Genomic DNA, 24,036 nt, shown 5'->3' on the forward strand with positions numbered 1-24,036 from the left:
AAGATGGTAATAACTATTTCGAAGCCCCATAATACAAAAGTTGCTTGTCACTTTAGTATTTTTTAATTATTTATTGTGGTAAGAAATTTTGTTTACGCTGAAAACAGACAATCCACATTTCAATTAATACTTCTCAAGGATCAAATGAAATTGAACACTAATTGCAGAAAATCCAAAACAATATCTTTGTTGACAGTATAATTCAAGTTTTTAGTTATTATAAACTAATTTTTTTCTGCTTCCAGCTCTTGTGATTGCCCATAGATATCTGTAATATTGCTTTTCGTAAACTATAAAAGAGTACAAGCCTAAAAGAAAGACAAAACATTATCAGGAGTTTCATATAAAGTCACAAAGTGCATACCATGTCCTTTATATAAACTATAATATGAATAAGTGGAGTACATAGCTAAATTTTATTAACATCATACACATTTTGTATATGCGATGTTAAGCATATACCCATTTCCAGGTAGTAAGGGCAATTACAGGGATGTGCTTCAACCAAACATTACCTAACCTAACCAAGCATGCGAGTGTCCTTACCCGAAAATTACACTGAACTAGAAATCAAAGGGACTACAAAATGCACTCTCACAGTTGGATGAAACAAATTTGGAAAACTGCGTATAGCCCTTTTTGTACATTATGTGAATGTAGAAAAGGAAGGCAAAAAGTAGATAACTTATCTGTCACATAATTGAATCTGATTGCATGAATTTATAAATAAATAGCCTACTTAATTTAAACTTGACAATAGCTTTTTTTTTTTGTAGTGTTGATGACTGCTTATCTGTTGTGGCCATCATACATACATATACCAAGGCACTTTCCCCAATTTTGGGGGGTAGCCGACATCAAACAAATGAAACAAAAAAGGGGACCTCTCATATCTGGGGTTATTGTATTCATTAAGAAATTGTATTCTGTTAGCCTTCCTATTCTGAAAGGATAAAATGCAATAAAAGGAAGTTTCTATGCAGTGTTCCGAGTTTGTTTGCACCGGCCACGTATGCGCACATATCCGATTTCTGGTTTGGGGTAATTTCTGGTAAGAGACACTGGGTCCATAGCTGACTGATTGGTTTTGCCCCAATGGACTGCCCTAACTTTACCAAGAGAGCCAGAAGTCATTAAAATTGCAAAGGTGTGTTCTAACATAACCTAGTGCACCTGGGTCTTATGACTGTTGGTCTTTGTTCTTACTGGACCCTCCTAGGTCAAGTTAGGTAGAAGGTCCATTGATATTACTTTTATTAATGTAATTTCTAGCCAAATACATGAATCTTATGTTTTTCCTACCTGCTGTCTTGTGTTCTATCCATATCTGACCATGAATATTAGGGCAAACCTCCCTTAATACAGTACAGGAACCTTTATCCACCCTGGGGTATCTTGTCAGAAAGTAAAGCTTATGTAGAATAATTGGTTTACATTTATATGCATCCATCCCCTCTTTAGGAGGATGGTAGAGCTAACTTCTACTTTCACAAAAAATAGACTAGTGTTCATTGTGGTATCTTACCTTCATCTGTGTCTATTCCAGCAGGTAGTAGGTTGGCCAGGGCACCAGCCGCCCATTGAGATACTACCAATAGAGAGGTATTGGATCCTTTGACTGGCCAGGCATTAATGCACTGGATCCCTCTCTCTTGTTACAACTTATTTTTTCTTTGCCTACACTTACACAGAATAGTCTGGCCTATTCTTTACATATTCTCGTCTTTGCTCATACACCTGACAACAATGAGATACTAAACACTTCTTCACCCAAGGGGTTAATTACTTTACTGCAATTTGTTCAGTGTACTTTCCTCTTGGTAAAGGTAGAAGAGACTCTTTAGCTATAGTAAGCAGCTCTTCTAGAAGGACACTCCAAAATTAAATCATTGCTCTTTAGTCTTGGGTAGTACCATAGCCTCTGTACCATGGTCTTCTACTGTCTTGGGTTAGAGTTCTCTTGCTTGAGGGTACACTCGGGCACACTATTCTATTTTATTATTATTTTTTTTTTCCTTCCTCTTGTTTTTTAGAAATGGTGTGTTGGCAGGCTTAATAAAAGGGCCATGGATGCCTGGTGATTTATCAAGAGGTGGTTTTTTCCTTTTCTGATACTTTTTCTTTTCAAAACCATCCTTACTGTCCTTTCAGTTGAAGTGGCTATCCTGGAGGGTATTTAGCCTTGCATGGTGTATCGGCTCCACCATGTTGACCAGTTTTTCCGACTTTTTACTATAGTCTATGGGTTTCATCAATCACTTTATTTATAATTCTGTACATATTGTTTTTGTTATAATTCTTGTTAGTCAAGTTTTCAAGTATGATGTGTCTTTTTTTATTTCTATTAATTCTTATGCTGTCTGGAGACATTGAGCGAAATCCGGGACCAGTACGTCATACTCAAGTCTCAACTAGGTAACAGACGATCCAGATCTTCCGTTACTGTACCCTGGGTAAGGTATGAGACTTTACCTAAAGAAAACGGCAACAGCCTACCCGGGTTCCTCCTCTTGTCAGCACTGGGAGAGACTAGAGGAGGATCACCGAAACATCATCTCGACATGACGACTCACAATGTCAGGGGTATAACTATGCCCCTGGTCCTTCTTAGCAGATTACTCTGTGACGCAGGTTTTACAAGAAAGGATTTGAATGCTCCAGGTGACTTTCATAACCTTTCTCCTGCAAGACGTGACCCACAGGAACTCGATACGATCTCTATCGGTACAGTGGTGGCTGCACAACAGCTAGTTGTATACCTCAAGCTCCTTATTGGACAAGTAGCAGAAGGTTGAGGGCACTGTTACCCGGTTTTAGTCTGTGTGAATGAAAAAAATTGACTGGCTCTTATTCTTTTCTTCATCCTACCCTCTCGTGGGGAAAGCAGCATCCTGGGTTCTCTGCATAAGCTGACCTCAAACCACTGCAGGTAAACCATGCTCCCTTGTGTACTTAGTATTAAGCTAATACTGTTGGGTCCCCATACCCTGGCGAGGTGGTATTGGGAAGTCTTGGTTACATCAGGTTTTTCCTACATAGGCTCGGAATAACTTTACCTAGACAGTCACACTTCTGCACGTCTCGACACACAGCTTGCGTAGGCCGCAGACCTTGTGTAGCAAGGTTTAGCGAGGGCAGGGGCTCCTTATTTTTGAGTACTAACATACCCAGATAAGGAGTCCCCGGGCAAAGCCAAAAGCCAGATTGGCAGGGACATCCACCCTTCCTAATGGGTGAGTCACCCCTAATAAATAGCGTGGTTTGTATTCCAGTTACGGAACAAATGACAAATTCGTAGATAATTTGTACTGTTTTTTTCCTAACTGTACAAACCTTAGCTATTTATACAAACTTGCCTGCCATCCCTACTTCCAAGCAAAGTGACTAAATCATAGGTGAGTGAACAGGAGTGGTAGCAAGCTACCCCCCCCACCCCGCTAACTAGCGGTGTGGGTAGTTAACCCTCGCTAAATTTTAATGGCTCGTCATTTCAGCTCCGCTGAAAGTATAACCCCTAATAAATAGCTAAGGTTTGTATAGTTAGGAAGAATACAAATTATCTACGAATTTGTCATGTTTATGCAGTATCTCCTCTCAAAGAAAGGCTTTTCACCTAAGGTTGCACAAGAGATGTCTGGATATCTCCTGGGGTTTTCAACCTCACTCTTTCAAGAAACGGGCCAACTTCTGTTGGTGTCGTGGAAGGGGTGTTTCTACTCTTAGAGTCTCGATTCCACCAATATCCAATTTTCACCTTACCTCCGTAAGGGAAAATTCTGCTCAGTATCAGTAGTGATAGGCTATCGCTCAGCCTAGAACTTAAGTCTTAAAGCTGAAAGGGATAGTGTTTCCTCTTCTGTGGAACTTCCATGCTCATATGAAGTATTGAACAGACCTGTCCTCCAATTGAGGTGAGGCAACCACCCTGGAACATTGTCAAGGTACTGTTCTGCATTCCCGGAAGAGGTCACCTTATGAACTACACATATTGAGATTGGCCTAAAGACAGGGACCTCATCCCGAGTACTCTGTTTTTTTTTTTTTTTTTGCTTTAGCCTTGGGTAAACGGGTTAGCAATCTGTTTGCCCTCTCCTATAACATCCTCCATGGAGGCAGGTCTTGTTATCCTTCGTCCCCGAGTTTGTTGCCAAAACCCAGAATCCATCAAGTCCTGATTCTAAGTTTTCATCATTTCATATCGCGAAGAAGAATTTTTCGTTTGTTAGTGTTGCCAGGTGTATGAAGAAAGATGAGATTGTGTAAAGAATAGGCCAAACTATTTGATATACAGTATCTGTTGGCAAAGGAAAAGTGAGCTGTAACCTCAGAAGAATCCAATGTAATACTTGACCAGCCAAAGGACTCAATAACTTGAGCGGTAGTATCTCAAATGGGTGGCTGGTATCTTTGCCAAACTACTACTTATTATTTAGGGCTTTCACTTAGGCTGACCATGTGGTTGAAGATGATGGGAAACGAAAGGATGATGAAATACATTAGATGAGATCTATGGCTAAGATACTGCTAGCTAGAAAAGTCCTACCTTGCTTGCTTGTGCCTAACACTTGTCAAGTTATAATTAGGGTTGTATCTATGAAATGTTGAAGTTATGTAAGATATTTTATATTTTATAAATGTAATCTTAAGATTACAGTGATACCTCGGTACTCGACCATAATCCGTTCGAGATCCGTGTTCGACCTCCGATTTGTTCGAGTACCGAATTTTTTTTCCCCATAAGAAATAATGGTATATATTCTATTCCGTTCCCAAGCACTCGAACAGGCCCAAAATATTAATAAAACGTGTACCTAAACAACAATAATTATCTAAATGTGTATGAAATTGGTCAGAAAATCCTATAAAACAATTTTAAACCATTTACTGTACTAAAATAAAACAATTTTAAACCATTTTCTGTACTGTAGTGAACATACCTTTGAGCAGCGGTTCGATGGCATACAGGGATGGATGTGGAGAGGATGGAAGGGGGAGGTTACTGCTTGGAAGGAGAGTCCCCTTCCATGATGTGGCGGGGTAGTTCTCCTTCAGGAGTTATTTCTCTCTCCAATGAAAGGGTGGGCAGATCTATTTCAGGGGTTTCTTCTCTTCTTTGTCTCTTCTTTGGAGGAGAAACAGGCTTTGATGTAGCAGCTTTCTTTTCTTTTGTGAAAAACTGGTCTATTGTTAATTGTTTCTTCCTCCTCTGCAGTATTTTTCGAAAATGATACATGACACTATCATTAAACATATGCACTGCCCGGTTTGCTACTGCAATTTCTGGGTGGTATTTTTCAGCAAAAGCCTGCACATCTGCCCACTTGGAACAAATTTCATTGATGAGAGAACTTGGAACATCCTCCCTTACCTCATCCTCTTCTGAAGATTCCTGCTCCACAATCAGATCCTGCTGCTGTTGTTGTTGCAGGTGCAACAATTCCTCCACAGTCAACTCGGTAGAATGGCTTTCTACAAGCTCATCAATATCATCCTTGTCGACCTCAAGCCCCAAACTCCTGCCCATGACAACAATTTCCTCAACGACATCAGTGTCATCAGAAATTACAGGGGTAGCAGTGCTTGGACCCGCCTCTGGTTGGAAACCTTCAAACTCCCTCTCTGTGACACATGATGGCCACAGCTTACGCCAGGCAGAGTTCAATGTCCTATAGGTCACACCTCGCCAAGCTTGGTCAATCATGTTAACAGAGTTGAGGATGCTGAAGTGTTCCTTCCAGAATTCCTTTAGGGTCAACTTCGTGTCACTGGTCACTTCAAAACACTTTCTGAAAAGGCCCTTGGTATAGAGTTTTTTGAAGTTTGAAATGACCTGTTGGTCCATGGGCTGGAGTATGGGAGTAGTATTGGGGGGCAAGAATTTGATTTTGATAAAGCTGTATTCTTCTTTCAAGTCATCCTCGAGACCTGGAGGATGTGCAGGAGCATTGTCCATAACCAGAAGACATTTCATTGGCAAGCTCTTTTCAATGAGGTAAGCCTTAACCTGGGGGGCAAACACTTCGTTTATCCACTCAGTAAAGAATTGTCTTGTGACCCAAGATTTAGTGTTCGAGCGCCACATAACTGGTAGTGCACTTTTACAAATATTATTTCGTTTGAACACCCGGGGGTTGTCCGAGTGGTACACTAACAAGGGTTTGATCTTGCAATCGCCACTTGCATTTGCACACAGCAACAATGTTAGCCTATCTTTCATTGGCTTGTGACCTGGCATCTTCGTCTCGTCCTTGGTAATGTACGTATTGGCTGGCATTTTCTTCCAAAATAACCCAGTCTCATCACAATTAAAGACTTGTTGTGCGATCAAATTTTGTTCATTTATGTACCGATCGAATTCCCCCACGTATTTATCGGCTGCAATTTGATCCGAACTAGCTGCCTCCCCATGCCTAGTAACACGATGAATACCTGTTCTATTACGAAACTTTTCAAACCAACCCCTGCTCGCTTTAAATGTAAATGAATCACTTTCACTGGTACTCGGACTTTTCTTCACTAATTCTTCATAGATATGCAACGCTTTTTCACAAATGAACGCTTCACTAACACTTTCCCCGGCCAACTGTTTTTCTTTAATAAATATTAAAAGCAACTTTTCCATCTCCTCAATCACTTGTGGCCTTTGCTTAGTTACCGCCGTAACTCCCGTTGCAACATTCGCCTTCTTAATCATTTCTTTATGCTTTAAAAACGTAGAAATGGTCGACTTCGCCATTCCGTATTCTACCGCTAAATCGGACACTCGTACACCATTCTCATATTTCGCTATAATTTCCTTCTTCAACTCGATCGTTGTTCGCACTGTTTTCCTCTTCTCCTTCCCCTTAACACTCATTACTTTCTTGGGACTCATTATGAAAGCTAAAAAAGCAATTAAAAGCACTGAAAATCACTAAATCACAACGAATGCTGATCGCGCGTTGTCTGAGTGACGCTCTCGAGAGAACTGATGCTTCCCGAACAAGCGAGAGTGGCCGAGATGGCGCGATCATCACAAAGCCCATGCGGTCGTCACGTGTTCGGCTGGTCGAGTACCGAATTTTTGGTCGAGCACCGCAGCAAAAATTTCTCGAAAATTTTGGTCGAACTCCGAATTGTTCGAGTATAGAGTCGTTCGACTACCGAGGTATCACTGTATCATACTATATTTAAAGTTAATCATAGGAATGCCCTTATATCAATATATTTGTCCCTTTGCCAAACATTCAAAGTCTTTCTCGCCCCCAAAAATCAGAAGTTGTTCCGTAACCGAAATACAAACCACGCTATTTACATTGGGTATTACTTTCGGTGTAGCTGAAATGGCGAGCCATTAGATTTTAACGAGGGTTAACTATCTCCTCGCTAGTTAGTGAGGGGGTAGTGGAGGGGTAGCTAGCTACCCCTCCCCCCTCACACACCGGTGAACTGATTCACTTCGCTTTTGGCTCGGGTGGTGGGCAGATGTGTCTGCTCTCACCCTCGCTTGGCAGCCATTAATGTTTTGTCTTTACTTAATTACTTACTTTTTCTTATACTTAATACCGTATATTTCCGCGTATAAGACGACCCTATATTCCAAAATTTAACCATTAAAAATATGGGGTCGTCTTATACTACCATTATAAAAATCTCACCTTGAATTCTATGTCTGGTTTATCAGTAGGCTAGCCTAGATTGAGGTGAGATAACCACCGACACACATGAAATGATTTACATTGATATATAAATGTATAATGAAAGTAATGAAACAATTTTTACCGTATATATTATTGGCACATCTACAAAAAGGACATAAATGATAAATTCGAGGAATAATTCCAACTTTTAACCATACGACCACCGCTGAGAAAATGTAAACATCGAGTATTGGTTGCGTTGTTAGCAACTTTTTCTCTCGCTAACCTTTCAGTAATTTTAATGCTAGTGTTAATTACGATAGTAATAACATATAAGATATCATATTATTTATTTGTTTAAAAATTATTATTTTTAGCTGTAAATAACAATTTTGGATTACAAACGGTACAATCTTTATTTCTCAATAAAAATTACGGTACATTACAGTATTATATTTAAAACCTAAAAATTTGTAAAACTTTATTTCAAATCAATATTAAACATCAAACCTGCGACATGTATAAATCTAACACTACTAAAACTCCTCACAGTTATCACTGTCTGTTTCGAAAAGCTGTTTGAACATGTCACGAGATTTATTATATACGCCATCATCGTAAGGATTCCAGTCCGGTTCCGGTGAGTCGACTCTGGCTTCGTCGTCGCATTCGTACAATAAATCGTCTTCACTGCCATCCATGGCATTTGAGATCCCGTATTTTAAAAATTATTTGATGATACTTTCCACCTTTACATCATTATATGCTTTTATAACAAACTCTCAAAGAACATAAAAGAAGAAGAAAGAGTAGGAACGGGCATTTCGTACGTGAGCAGCTGATGAGCGTAAACAAAACAATGCAGGCTAGGTGACGCGTGTTCTAGGAAAACAATAAAGGATTTGTTTTGTTATTTCATTTATATTTAATTTAAAGGATACAGTAAGTAATATCATCATCTTTACATAACCTATATTTCATAAGATATCTGGTGTTGCAAAAGCTAGCCTAGGCTATACACGGATGGTTTTATGATTGAGCAGTCCTCCTATACTACCGATATGAGATAAATTCATAAAAATTTGCTAAAATTTTGTACCTCGTCTTATATAAAGGTCGCTTTATACGCGGAAATATACGGTATATACTGTTTATAAACATTCTTTATGTTTATGTATATATTTGGGTGTAGAAATATAGTAAGTTTCCTTTTCAGTGTTTGTGCTGTGTGTGTGTAGTGTACGACAACGTCACCGCGTAGTTCCAGGCCACCGCGGTTGCACGTCATGGGGCACAATCTCTTGGTCCTTCGGTCGTTCCTTCGGCTTCCGATTTTCGGCCGCCGTGGGGAATCGTCATCGTTGTACTTTCTCCATTCATCTGTTTTCCCCGCTGTTCCTCCTTCCCTGCGGGGAACTTGGTCTCTCAGCGAAGGGACCGTGGGAGTTTAGTTTGACTATGGTCTCTCTCTCTACTCGAGGTCGTTCACCCTTTTACTACTATTACATACTATTACGGAAGCTCCTTTCCCGTTGCGGGTTGAGTTGCTATTCCGTTTATTTGTCTCAATTATTTTCAATGAATCTAATTGTATTTGTTAACTTTTCAGCTTCTGTGGAGAACACTTCCCTTCGGGGTTCAGTCGTTCTTACTATTTGTGAACATTCTTAAATGAATTACATAATTATAATTCTGTTTTTGTTACAGTTCTCCGCCCTCCCCCTTCTCCCGTGAATGTCAGTGGGGGAGGAGGGCGCACACTTGGTTTGTAATTCTTATGTTCCTATTCCCTCGGGGTTTCTCTTCGGAGTTTCTCCCGGGGGAATTTTTGTCAACTAATTATTTATTTTATTTTCCCAGTTACGATCTGGTTTCTTCGTTTGCCTAAACGTGCCAACGAAGCAGAGCTGCCCTGTTTGTGCCTTGGGAGTCTGGTGTTGCTGCCGCCCCTCTAGGACATCGTCATGGGCGTGTTCCCTTCTCTTAGAAGTTCTCCTGTGACAACTGTCAGCTCTTTAGTTTATCTTAGAACGCTCAGGAGGTTCGCCTCCAGGGGTAGGTAACTTCCCTTCCGAGGGAGGTTCCCTTCCCAGGTATGAGTTTTTTACCCTGCAGGGGGAGGGGGGGGGAACTTCTCTTACCTTAATAATTCCTGGATGGATTTTCCTGGTCGTCGGGCGGTTATGCTCTTGGTGCTGTGCGACCGCTCTTGTAACCATGCTCAAGGGTCTGAGCGGTTGCAAGGCCGGACCGTGGAATTTCGTGCGACTATGCTCTTGGGGCTGAGCGGTTGCACCTGCAGCTATGCTCAAGGGGCTGAGCAGCTGCAGGATCAATCTTGTGACCTCTCTCGTTCGCGAGGGAGGCCACTCATAAGGACTCCTCTTCGGAGGATTGCTCCTTAAATGTCATCTTGCTGATCCAACGGCCCTAAGGGGCGCCATCATCAGTGTCTTCTAGTCTCATCTACGAAGTGTTCACCTCTCGTTCGCGAGAGAGGCCACTCATAGAGACCCCTCTTCGGAGGACTGTTTCTGTTCAGACCAGCCGGCTGTTCGGGACCTCTCCGCAGTTTGCCATCTCCTAGACCTGCTGACCTGCCGTCTCCGTTCCTGGCTTCTGACGCTGTGGGCGCCTACGCACCCCGTTATCCAACAGGCACCGGTCCCTTCGGGGCAAAAGGGGCTTTCGCACACTGTGAGTAAGTCCCTTAAGCGCCAGGTATCCCCTGCGCGCCAACGTTTTCCTGCAAGCTCGCGCACAAGCGCTCGCCTACTGTTCCTGCTGTTCCTGAAAATTCCATCCAGAGGAATCCTGTTCCAGTCCTGATCGTCCCAGTTCCGGATTGTCCTGTCAGCTGTCCCTTCATCTTAGCTCGCGCGCGTTCATGCTCGCCGATGATCTTCCTACGCCAACGATCTTCGTACGCGCGCTAGCGCCAACGATCTTCTTTTGCGCGCTAGCGCTGACGATCTTCTTCGCACGCAAGCGCCGACGATCATCTTGGCTGACGATCATCTTGGCTGGACGATCTACTTTCGCAAGCGAACGCTGATGGCGCGCTAGTGCTGACGATCTTCTTACACACGCAAGCGCCGACGATCTTCGTACACGCGCTAGCGCCGACGATCTTCTTATGCGCACAAGCGCCGTCGATCTTCTCACGTCCACAAGCGTCGACGATCTTCTCACGCGCGCAAGCGCCGACGATCTTCCTTCACGAAAGAGCGCTGACGATCTTCTTACACACGCAAGCGCCAACGATCTTCGAGCACCGTCGATCTTCTTACGCGCGCAAGCGCTGACAATCTCCAAGCACCGACGATCTTCTTGGCGAACGATTTTCTTTGGCGCGCTAGCGCTGACGATCTCCCTACGCACGTAAGCTCCGACGATCGTCCGCGCATAGGCTCCGATTGTTCCCCGCGCCAACGATCTTCTTACGCGCGCAATCGCCGACGATCTTCTTGCGCACGCAAGCGCCGACGATCTTCTTTCGCGCGCAAACGCCGGCGATCTTCTTGCGCGCACAAGCGCCAACGATCTTTCAGCGCCGTCGATCTTTAGCACTGTCGATCTTTAGTGCACAAGCGCCGACGATCTTCAAGCTCCAACAACCTCGTACGCGTGCACGCTGACAGCCGCGCGCGCACGCGCCGACATTTTTCACGGGCTCTTCAATCTGATTCCTGCTCACCCTATGATGTCTCTCTCGCGCGCCTGCGTGCCCGCACGAGAGTGTTTTCAACGCATCGCGCGAGACCCCTGGGGTTTTCCATTCGCGCCAGCGCGCTCCCTCTACCAAGGTGAGACCTTCTCCCACCGCACCAATGGGAGAAACCCCACCTCGAGCAGGAGATTCATCCCGGGTTAGGGAGAGAAGAGCCCTCTGACTTCTTTGTTGGAGTTACGTTTCCCACCTATGAGGGAATCGAAGGACTAAGAGTTTTCCCCCAAGTAGAGCTTTTGGGGACAGGAGACTTTGCTGCCAGTTCACCAGGAGGAGAGCAGCAGGATTCAGAGCACCACTCTGTGGAAGAGCTTACCAGGGGAGTATCTCTTGGGAGACACTCTAGCCGGCAGGTGACATTCTTGGCAACAGAGATCCTGAGTCAGGAGAAGGTCGCAAAGTGCGCCATACAGGCCACTTCGTGGCTGGATGTCTGGCTAGGGTCTCTGGGCATCCTGCTGCGACTCGAGGATCTGTCCAAGGAGAGCTTCAGGAAAGCCCTGAAGACCTTCCTTCTCTCGGGCACACGTTCCATCGAGTTTCTGGCCCACATAGTTTTGAACTTGTGGGCAAACTCGATCTTGAAACGACGTGATGCGGTGGCCGAGAGGTTCCACTCGAGGGTCCCAGCTGTGGATACCTGCAAGCTCAGACACTCTTCCATCTTGGGAAAGAGTCTGTTTGAGCCTAATGATGCGGAACAGGCAGCTGAGAGGTGGAGGAAATCGAACCACGATTCTCTTCTCCAAAGGGCTCTTACATATAAGCCCTACAAACCTCCAGCACCTCAACAACCTCGCCAATCGAAGACGACGAAACCGGCTGCGGCAGCAAAGACGAATGTGTCCAAGCAGTAGCCCTTTCCTGTCAAAGACAAGAAGGGCTGAAAGTCCTCCAGGGGAAGCAAGAATCCTAAAGGGAGTGGCCAAGGCCGCAAGCACTAGGATTGGCAATCCCCCTGCATGTCCACCAGTGGGGGGATGCCGGCAAGTTGCGCATTCAGGTGGCGGCAACTCGAGTCCGATTCCTGGACGATCTCCGTGATCAGTCAGGAATATCGCGTCCCGTTCCTAACTTCTCTTCCTCCCCTGACAGCGAATCCAGTGGCGTTGAGCGTCTTTGCCATGGATCGCTAAAGGAGCTAGCCCTTCGGGCAGAATTCGAGACCATGCTCAAGAAGGAGGCTCTCCAGGAGGTCGTCGACGGCTCCCCAGGCACCTTCAGTCGACCCTTTCTCGTAAAGAAGGCGTCTGGAGGCTGGAGACCCGTCATCAACCTCTCATCTCTGAACAAGTTTGTCAAAAAACTCGGTTCAGCATGGAGACAACAGACAAGGTGAGACTTGCAGTTAGACTGCAAGACTTCATGTGTACACTGGATCTGAAGGACGCATACTTCCAGATCCCAATCCATCTGTCTTCCAGGAAATACTTAAGTTTCAGCCTATACAACAAGATCTACCAGTTCAAGGTGCTGTGTTTCGGTCTCTCCACAGCACTCCAGGTATTCACCAGAGTGTTCACCCTGATATCTTCGTGGGCTCACAGGATCGGCATCCGTCTCCTCCTCTATCTGGATGACTGGCTGATCCTGGCAGACTCGTAGTCGACCTTTCTTCGACACCGAGACCAGCTTCTGGGACTTTGCCAAGATCTAGGGATCATGGTAAATCCCGAGAAGTCTTCTCTGCCTCCATCTCAACGGCTGGTATATATAGGCATGATATTGGGCACCAATCTCCACAAAAGCCTTTCCATCAGACGACAGGATAGCAAGGCTGAGGAGGGTCACAGATCCGTTCCTCAGACGAGAAGAGTTTCCAGCCCAATCGTGGTTACGTCTCCTAGGACACCTTTCCTCCTTGGCCCGTCTGGTTCCAAACGGCCGCCTCAGGATGAGATCCCTGCAATGGCGGCTCAAGTCCCGGTGGAATCAAGGCCTCGATTCCCCGGACATTCTGGTTCCTATGGGTCCTGCGGAACGGACGGACCTTCAGTGGTGGAGGGAAACCTTCGAATGAGAGTGGATCTTCTCGTCCTCCTCCTGGATTTGATGCTGTTTTCGGACGCTTCAATAAGAAAGGTGGGGGGCCCACGTTCTGAACCATAGGATCTCAGGCCTCTGGTCAGAATCAGAAAAGTGACTCCACATAATCTGCTAGAATGAAGGCCGTATATCTGGCACTTCAACAATTCCAACAGATCCTGGCGGCCCAATCCGTGGTGGTCGTGAGCGACAACTCTACGGTAGTGGCTTATATCTATAAGCAGGGAGGTACCTTTTCACAACAGCTATCACATCTTGCAGTAGAGATATTGAGATGGACCGAAGCCCACTCGATTCCACTATCGGCTCGCTTCATTCCGGGCAAGAGGAATGTGCTCGCCGACAGTCTGAGCAGAGCTTTGCAGATAGTGAGTACCGAGTGGTCTTTGGATCCGCTTGTAGCCAACAAAGTCCTGACTTTGTGGGGTTCCCCGACAGTGGACCTGTTCGCGACAGACTTGAACTTCAAGCTTCCGCTGAACTGTTCCCCAGTCCCGGTCCCCAAGGCACTCTGGTAAGATGCCTTCCAACAACGGTGGGTCAACATCGACGTTTACGTCTTCCTACCATTCGGTCCGATGAGAAGGGTACTTGACAAGACCAGACTATCAGTCAACCTGGCAATGACCTTACTAGCTCTGCTATGGCATCATGCAGAGTGGTTCCCGGGCCTTCTGCAGCTCCTGACGGAATTCCCGAGAGAACTTTCTCCACGACACGAGCTACTCAAACAACCACACTGCAACATCTTCCACAAAGCCGTAGCATCGCATCAGCTTCATGCCTGGAGACTATCCAGCATCTCCTCACAGAGAGAGGCTTTTCGCAACAAGTTGCGGAAAGGATGTCTCGACACCTGCGAAAGTCATCTGCAGGGGTCTACCTGGCGAAGTGGAGGGTCTTCTTTGGTTGGTGTTGTGGAAGGGCCATCTCTCCCCTCGATGCCACTATTCCAGCAATAGCGGAGTTTCTTGTGTATTTGCGGGAAGAAATGCGTCTTTCGGTCTCGGCGGTGAAAGGCTAACGCTCAGCCTTAAGCCTGGCCTTCAGGCTGAAGGGAATGGACATTTCTTCCTCACTGGAACTTTCACTACTCATACGAAGCTACAAGCTCACCTGCCCTCAGCCAGAAGTGAGACCTCCTCCATAGAATGTGGTTCGTGTCCTCAGGTCTCTTAAGAGACCTCCGTATGAACCATTACGCCAGGTCTTCTGATCGTCACCTGACTTGGAAGACGATGTTCCTGCTCGCTCTGGCCTCAGCCAAGCGAATCGGTGAACTTCATGGTCTCTCGCATGGGGTGCCCATTCAAGGGGATGGGGGGAGGTAACATCCGGGTTCGTCCCTGAGTTTGTTGCTAAGACTCAAAATCCTGAAGTGCCGGACCAATGGTTCGACTCCTTCAGGATTTCGAGTCTCCTTTCGGTAACAGATGACCCAGACCATCCCCTACTGTGCCCAGTACGGAGTCTGAGGCTCAATCTTAACATAACAGTCGCAGTTCGTCCTCGAGTGCAAGCCCTGTTTGTGAGCACACGAAGGACGAAGAGGAGGGTCACGAAGTACACCATCTCAGCTTGGATTTGCAGGGTCATCCACCTCTCCCTGAATCCAGACCCTCCTCCGTCACGTCGCCCTAGAGCACACGATGTCAGAGGCATCGCTACGTCCCTGACATTCAAGAGAAACTTCTCAGTGACGCAGGTTGGGGTGTGGAAGCATCAAACGACCTTCACAGCCTGCTACCTGCAGGACGTGACCCACAGGAGGCTCGTTTTCTATCGGCCCTGTGGTGGCTACACAACAGCTGGTCTAACCTCAGGCTCCTTTATGGACAAGTAGCAGAAGGTTGAGGGCATTGTTACCCGGTTTTAGTCTGCATGAATGAAAAAGTATGCCTGGCCCTTACTCTTTTCTTCATCCTCCCCTCTCTTGGGGAAAGCAGTATCCTGGGTTCTCTGCATAGCTGACCTCAAACCACTGCAGGTAAACCATGCTTCCTTGTGTTCCTAGTATTAGATAATACTGTTGCGTCCCCCATACCCTGACGAGGTGGCATTGGGAACGTCCTAGCCTAGAGCTCCATCTAGGACTTCAGGTCGACTTCCTAGGATGGGTCACACTTCATTCCTTCACACACAAGCTTATGTAGGCCGCACGTTCCTTGCGGAGCAAGGAACTTGCGAGGTGCACGGACTCCTTATCTCGAGTGCTACACACTTGGATTTTGAGTCCCCGGGCAAAGCCAAAGCCAGTAAGGCTGGGACTTACCACCCTACCTAAGGGTTAAGTCACCCAATGTAAATAGCGTGGTTTGTATTTCGGTTACGGAATAAATGACAAATACGGAGATAATTTGTATTTTTCCTAACCATACAAACCTTAGCTATTTACACATACTTGCCCGCCAGCCCTGTCCCCTGTGAAGTCCTACCTCTAAGCGAAGTGAACCAGTTCACTGGTGTGTGGGGGGGGGAGGGGTAGCTAGCTACCCCTCCCCTACCACCTCACTAACTAGCGAGTGGGTAGTTAACCCTCGTTAAAATCTAATGGCTCACCATTTCAGCTACGCCGAAAGTAATACCCAATGTAAATAGCTAAGGTTTGTATGGTTAGAAAAAATAGAAATTATCTCCGAATTTGTCATTTTTAGAGCTGTTTGTTGCATTTTAGTTTTAAACTATATTTATATTAAAACATTAAGTGATATATGTACATCAGTGAATGAAGTCAGTTTTCTATTTCATGGCTAACAAAATTCTTTATCATTCCAGCAAAGTACTCACGGAGTGATGGCAACCAACGAAGCAAAGAAAGACCAACCAATTGATGACCTTGAAGATGCCATGAGTGAATTAATGAACACGGAAAGCTATATAATGGTAGACATTGGAGCCAACCTCACCAACAAAAAGTTCACAAGGGACTTAGACTCTGTGGTATCTAGAGCTCGCGATGCTGGTAAGATCTTTCTAGATGCCATTTGGCAATGCAAGACATGTTTGTTGCGTAACTGACATACAAACCGCGTTATTTAATAGGGGTATTACTTTCGGCGTAGCTGAAATGACGAGCCATTATAATTTAACGAGGGTTTACTACCCACACCGGTAGTTAGCGCGGGTAGGGGAGGGTAGCTTGCTACCCTCCCCCCCCTCACACACTTGTGCTTGACCCCACTTTGCTCTCGGCTCGGATGGTAGACGGACGTTTCCTCTTTCATCCTCGCTGCTCATTGGCAGCCATTAATGCTTTTTGCTTTCTCGACAGGTTTGTGTGTAAAGTTGGCCTCTGCGATTATGCGCACCTGTCCTGGATTACCCGACCGCCTCTGCGGAACATTCATGTCGGCGGTCGAGACAGACCCTCACACTCTTTGCCCTTATTGTAGAGGCCAGTGGTGTGACAGTAATAACAAGTGTGGTGAGTGTAGGGAGTGGTCTACCTCCCAGTGGGAGAGGTTTTCTCGGCAACGTAAGAAGAAGTCCTGGCGGGATCTTTCTCCTTCGAAGGTTTCTTTGAAAGGAGAAAAACCCAAGGACTCTTCTAACGTTGCCCAAACCTCCTCCGAAGCTTCCACTCGATCGGTCTCTTTCGAGAGACTGTCGAGTGGTAGCGTAGACCATGGTACTGTTATGAAAGCTCGGGGTTCGAGAGATGGTGTTGCCTCCCCTAGCGAGGCAGCTCCACCTCTCCCCCCGGGGGAGGATGTTTCATTAACCCATCTATTTCAGCTTTGGTCTTCCCTGGGGCTCGAGAGTTTTCCCTCCAAGGAAGCATTACTTGACTACATCCGATTGGGTGCCGCTGTCAAGCAATCGCTGACTATGGCAGAGGTTGATCCTCTGTCGATTGTCGACGTGGTGTCAGAGGTATCCAATGCGGTATCTCCTAATAACTCTGCCTCTTCAAATCCCGCAGTAGCTGAAGGCTTAGTTTCTCCCGTTCCTGCTCAACCAACGAGGGAGAAACTAAGTCCAACAGTCTCTCCTGCTAGTGTTGCTTCCCCTCGGGGTAGTTCACTTACAGAGACTCCTCTTCGGAGGACTGCAGAAGGTCAGCTTGCTGATCCAACGGTTCCCAGAGGGCGTATCCGTCGCAAGGCTCGCCTTCCTCTTCCCCAGAGAGGCCTTCCTTCACCTGCGGTGAGGAGGCGCCTCTTTGGTTCATCATCTTCGTTGCAGTCCGCCACAGAGGAGTCTCGTCAGCGTTCACTGACTGTTCCTGCTATGGTCCTGGACCTCTCAGCGGATCATTCGCGATCCCCTTCGGTGGAAGGTCGTCCTTTCAAAGGACACGTCAACCTTCCACCCGACAGACCTGCTGACCTGCCGTTGCCATTCCTGAGAGCTGATGTGCGCTATGGGCCTACGAAACCTGACTTGCATGCTCGTCAGGCATCGAACCCTATTACGGGGCATCAAGGGGGTATGTGCCATCGCGTACATATGTCCCTTACGCGCCATGCTAATGATGGGCATGCGCACCAACGTGCTCCTGTTTGCCAGGCTTTGCCTGAGGTAGCGCGCTATCCTGCAGTCACCCTCTCGCTCCCACGAGGATACGCGCGCGCGCCCATCCTCTCCTGCAGTTGCGCGCCTCCATTCTGACGCGCGCCCACGAGCACAGGCTCCAACTGCGTGCCCGTGCACCAGGGGTATCTCTCCTGCGCGCACGCGTCCTTTGACATCTACTGTTGCGCGCGAACTCTCGCCCGCGTTTCCAACGACCTGATCCTACGCGCTCACGCGCGTGCGAACATTCGCCCCCACGCGCATCAGCAGTCTCCCGCGTGCGCGCGCGCCATCAGTCTCGCGCGCGCGCCATCAGTCTCCCGCGCGCGCCATCAGTCTCCCGCGCGCGACCCCTGGTATTCTCGATCACGCAAGCACCATTACGCGCCCCCGCGCGAGCACCATTACGCGCCCCCCGCGCGAGCACCATTACGCGCCCCCGCGCGAGCACCATTACGCGCCCCCGCGCGAGCACCATTACGCGCCCCCGCCCGAGCACCATTACGCGCCCCCGCCCGAGCACCATTACGCGCCCCCGCCCGAGCACCATTACGCGCCCCCGCCCGAGCACCATTACGCGCCCCCGCCCGAGCACCATTACGCGCCCCCGCCCGAGCACCATTACGCGCCCCCGCCCGAGCACCATTACGCGCCCCCGCCCGAGCGTCAATACCCTCCCGCGTGTGAGGCTGCTGGACAACGCATGGTAAGGTCACCATCGCCGCATTTCCCCTCTCCGCAAGCGCTTAACAGTGCGCATTGTGGCAGAAGGGAAACATCCAGAAAAGTCCAGAATCCCTTTTTCTTCTTTTCAGGCGAACCCCCCTATGGAAACTCCTCCCAGGGATCCGTTGATCCCTGTCCCTCCAGAGGGAGTGACAGCGCGGCTGTCAGTCAACAACCATGGTCCGGTGCGCTAATCAGAGCAGTTACTCAGGCTTTCAAGCCTGTTCTCTCTAAAGTTAGGTCACAGATCCTTGGCTGTTTCTACCCCTCTGAAGAGAAAAAGAGGAGTTCCGGACGCGGTGACTTCTCCGAGAGGTAAGTTGACTCCTCGCAAGCCTTCGAGGCACGTTCCTTCACCCCCCCAGACTGTTTCTCCTTCCCTGTCGGACGAGGACTTCCTGTCCTCAGGGGAGTCACGTGAGGTGAGACATTCCCCCATCGCACCATTGAGGGAAACCCCACCTCATGTTGAAAAGTCTTCCCGGGTAGGGGCTGAAAGGAACTTGCCACCGTCTATGTTAGAGTCCTACATCCTTCCCAGGAAGGAGTCGAAGGACTCAAAAACGGTACCAAAATCCTCGACAAGACTTGGGACGGAGCCAGCTAGCCACTCGGAGAACGTCCGCGAATCTCCCCAAGAAGAGGCTTTTGGGGACAGGAGACTTTGCTGCAAGTCCAACATCCGGAGAAGAACTACAAGAGTCAGAGCATGCATTTTGGCAGGTTCTGACTCGTATGAGGGCTCTCAATGGGTTTGCCAACCCAAAGATCCCCCCTCGAGAGGGCAAAGACACGGTCTTGGACTGTGTATTTGGCACTCAAAAACCTTTTAAGACCAGTGCGGCCCTGCCCTGGTCTCAGGGGGTTAAGAGTACCACTGTTCAGGTCTCTTGAGTTGTCCTCCTCCAACCGTTTCAGTGCCAGCAACAAGCTTCTTCCACCTCCTCGCGTACAGCAAAAGAGGTACTTCGAGATCTTGGAGGAGCCTTGTTTAGCTCTTCTTCTCCACCATTCGTTGGAAGAGCTTACCAGGGGAGTCCCTCTTGAGAGAGACTCCAACCGGCAGGTCTCGTTCTCGGCAACCGAGATCCTTAACCAGGAGAAGGTTGCGAAGTGTGCTATGCAAGCCACTCCGTGGCTGGATATCTGGTTGGGGACCTTAGGTATCCTGATACGCTCTGAGAACTTCTCCAAAGAACGTACCAGGAAAGCTATGGAGACGTTCCTCCTCTCAGGCACTCGTACGATCGAGTTTCTGGCCCACCAAGTCTCGAACTTGTAGGCAAACACCATCCTGAAACGTAGGGATGCAGTAGCTGAGAGGTTCCATCAGAAGGTCCCTAGCACTGAGATAAATAGGCTCAGGCATTCTTCCTTAGAAGGAATGAACTTGTTTGAGCCTAAGGATGTGTAACAGGCTGCTGAGAGGTGGAGGAAGTCCCACCAAGACTCCCTCCTTCATAGGGCTTTGACATCTAAGCCCTATAAGCCTCCAGCACCCCAGCAGTCCTGTCCGACCAAGACCACAAAACCGACGGCAGCAGCGAAGACAGTGGTGTCTAAGTCCTCTCCTGTCAAGGACAGGAAAGGCAAAAAGTCCTCCAGAGGTGGTAAGAATCCTAGAGGGAGTAGCCGAGGCCGCAAACTCTAGGATTGGCAGTCCCCCTGCATTTCCACCAGAGGGGGTGCCTACAAAGTTGCGCAGACAGGTGGCAGCAACTTGGGGCCGATTCCTGGACGATTTCCGTAATCAGTCAGGGATATCGCGTCCCATTCACAACTTTTTCTCTCCTGACGACGAATCCTGTGTCATTGAGCTCCCTTGCCATGGGATCAGCAAGGGGGCAAGCCCTTCGGGCAGAAGTCCAGACCTTATTGAGGAGGGCGCTCTCCAAGAGGTCCTCGACGGGTCCCCAGGCTTCTTCAGTCGACTTTTTTTTTTTTAAAAAAAGGCTTCTGGAGGCTGGAGTCCAGTCATCGACCTCTCAGCTCTGAACAAGTTTGTCAAACAAACTCCGTTCAGCATGGAGACCGCAGACACGGTCAGACTAGCAGTGAGACCGCGAGACTTCATGTGTACACTGGATCTGACGGACGCGTACTTCCAGATCCCAGTCCATCCGTCTTCAAGGAAGTCCTTAAGATTCAGCCTAGACAACAAGGAGTACCAGTTTAAGGTGCTGTGTTTCTGTCTCTCCACAGCACCACAGGTTTTCACCAGAGTGTTCACCCTAATATCTTCGTGGGCACACAGGATCGGCATCCATCTCCTCCGTTATCTGGACGACTGGCTGATCTTAGCAGACTCGGTGTCATCCCTTCTTCAACACCGGGACAAACTTTTGGGACTTTGCCAGGATCTGGGGATCATGGTAAATCTCGAGAAGTCCTCTCTGCTTCCCACTCAAGACTGGTATATCTAGGCATGGTTATAGACACCAATCTCCACAAAGCCTTCCCATCAAACGACAGGATAGCAAGGCTGAGGAAGGTCGCAAGCCCTTTTCTCAGATGAGAAGAACTTCCAGCCCAATCGTGGTTACTTCTCCTCGGTCACCTTTCATCATTGGCTCGCCTAGTTCCTAATGGTCGCCTCAGGATGAGATCCCTCCAGTGGCGACTCAAGTCCTGGTAGAATCAAGGTTATGATTCCCCGGACGTCGTGATCCCTATGGGACCTGCGGAACGGACGGACCTCCAGTGGTGGGTGACAGACGAGAACCTAGGAAGAGGAGTGGATCTTCTCGTCCTCCCCCCCTGATTTGATGCTGTTTTCGGACGCCTCAAAGAAAGGAGGGGGGGGGAGAGGTAGCATGTACTGCACCACAGGACCTCAGGCCTGTGGTCAGAATCAGAAAAGTGCCTCCATATAAATCTTTCTAGAGATGAAGGCTGTCTTTCTGGCCCTTCAACAGTTCCAACAATACCTGGCGGGTCACTCTGTGGTGGTGATGAGCGACAACACCACAGTAGTGGCTTACATCAACAAACAAGGAGGTACCTTTTCGAAGCAACTATCCCCATCTTGCAGTAGAGATACTGAGATAGACCGAAGTCCACTCGATTTCGCTATCGGCACGTTTCATTCCAGGCAAAAGGAATGTGCTCGCCGACAGTCTAAGCAGAGTGTCTCAGATAGTGAGTACCGAGTGGTCTTTGGATCATCTAGTAGCCAACAAAGTCCTGACTTTGTGGGGTTCTCCGACTGTGGATCTGTTCGCAACAGCTCTGAACTTCAAGCTTCTGCTATACTGCTCCCCAGTCCCAGACCCCAAGGCTCTGGCTAGATGCCTACCAACAACGGTGGGACAACATCGACGTTTACGCCTTTCCCCCATTCTGTCTGATGAGGAGGGTGCTCAACAAGACCAGAACATCGGTCAATCTTTCGATGACCCTCATAGCTCCGCTATGGCATTACGCGGAATGGTTTCCGGACCTTCTGCAACTCCTAACGGAGCTACCGAGAGAGCTCCCTCCACGGCACAATCTACTCAGACAACCACATGCCAACATCTTCCACAAAGCCGTAGCTTCGCTACGACTTCACGTCTGGAGACTATCCAGCATCTCCTTGCTGAGAGAGGATTTTCGCAACAAGTTGCGGTCAGGATGCCTGGACATCTGCGAAAGTCATCCGCAGCTGTCTACCAGGCAAAGTGGAAAGTCTTCTGTGGTTGGTGTCGTGGAAGGGGTATCTCTCCACTCGATGCCACTATTCCAACAATAGTGGAGTTCCTCGTGTATTTGCAGGAAGAAATGTGCCTTTCAGTCTCGGCAGTGAAAGGCTATCACTCAGCCTTAAGTCTAGCTTTCAGGCTGAAAGGAATGGACATTTCTTCTTCGCTGGAACTTTCCCTACTCATACGAAGTTATGAACTTACCTGCCCTCAGTCGGAAGTGAGACCACCTCCATGGAACGTGGTTCGAGTTCTCAGGTCTCTTGAGAGACCTCCCTATGAACCATTACGTCAGGCTTCAGATCGCCACCTAACCTGGAAGACGGTGTTCCTACTAGCTTTGGCTTTGGCCAAGCGTGTTAGCGAACTTCATGGTCTCTTGTATGACATCACCCATTCAAGGGGATGGGGGGAGGTAACGTTCAGATTCGTCCCTGAGTTTATTGCTAAGAATCCGAATCCTTGAGTAGCGGATCCTCGGTTCGACTCCTTCCGGATTTCTAGTATCCGTTCTGTAACAGATGACCCAGACCATCTCCTACTATGCTCAGTAAGGAGTTTGAGGCTATATCTTATAAGAACAGCTGCAATTCGTCCTCATGTGCCAGCTTTATTCGTTAGCACAGGGAGGACTAAGAGGAGGGTCACTAAGAACATCATCTCTGCATGGATTTGTAGGGTGATTCACCTGGCCCTGAATCCAGATCCTCCTCCGTCACGTTGCCCTAGAGCACATGATGTCAGGGGCGTAGCTACGTCCCTGGCCTTCAAAAAGTTTTTTTCAGTGACGCAGGTCTTTCAAGCTGGGGTGTGGAAGCGTCAGACCACCTTCACAGCCCACTACCTGCAAGACGTGACCCACAGGAGACTCGATACGTTCTCTATCGGCCCTGTGGTGGCTGTACAACAGCTGGTTTAAAACCTCAAGCTCCTTATTGGACAAGTAGCAGAAGGTTGAGGGCATTGTTACCCGGTTTTAGTCTACATGAATGAAAAGGTTTGACTGGCCCTTATTCCTTTCTTGATCATCCCCTCTCTTAGGGAAAGCAGCATCTTGGGTTCTTTGCATTGCTGACCTCAAACCACTGCAGGTAACCATGTTTCCTTGTGTTCCTAGTATTAAGTTAATACTGTCATGTCCCCATACCCTGACGAGGTGGTATTGGGAAAGTCCTAGTCTACAAGTTTCCATCTAAAGAACTTCAGATCAGCTTCCTAGGACGAGTCACACTTCGTTATGCCTTCACACACAGCTTGCGTAGGTCGCAGTCTTTGCGTAGCAAGGTTCTAGCGAGGTGCAGGGACTTCTTATTTCTTGGGTGCTGACACACTCAAATAACGAGTCCCCGGGCAAAGCCAAAAAGCCATTACTGGCTGGGACGTCCACCCTTCCTTATGGGTGAGTCACCTCTTTCAAATAGCATGGTTTGTATGTCAGTTACGGAACAAATGACAAATTCGTAGATAATTTGTATTTTTCCTAACTATACAAACCTTAGCTATTTAATCAAACTTGCCCGCCAGCCCTATCCCCCTTGAAGTCCTACCTCCAAGCAAAGTGAGCTCAAGCACAGGTGTGTGAGGGGGGGAGGGGGACTAGCAAGCTACCCTCCCCTATCCCCGCTAACTAGCGGTGTGGGTAGTAAACCCTCGTTAAATTTTAATGGCTCGTCATTTCAGCTACGCCGAAAGTAATACCCCTATTAAATAGCTAAGGTTT

At 47.8% G+C, this 24,036-nt stretch overlaps 1 protein-coding gene across 1 annotated transcript in view; it reads left to right on the forward strand.

Moving 5' to 3' along the window:
• LOC137644003 (3'-5' ssDNA/RNA exonuclease TatD) overlaps positions 1-24,036 on the forward strand; it is a 68,546-nt gene that overhangs the window by 786 nt on the left and 43,724 nt on the right. The window contains exon 2 of the mRNA XM_068376869.1: positions 16,171-16,357. Within this exon, the coding sequence (XP_068232970.1) occupies positions 16,189-16,357 (169 nt within the window). The 5' untranslated portion in view covers positions 16,171-16,188. The remainder of the gene's footprint in view (positions 1-16,170; positions 16,358-24,036) is intronic.

This window comes from Palaemon carinicauda, chromosome 7 (genome assembly GCF_036898095.1).
Source record: "Palaemon carinicauda isolate YSFRI2023 chromosome 7, ASM3689809v2, whole genome shotgun sequence".
In the NCBI taxonomy this organism is placed as follows: Eukaryota; Metazoa; Arthropoda; class Malacostraca; order Decapoda; family Palaemonidae; genus Palaemon; species Palaemon carinicauda.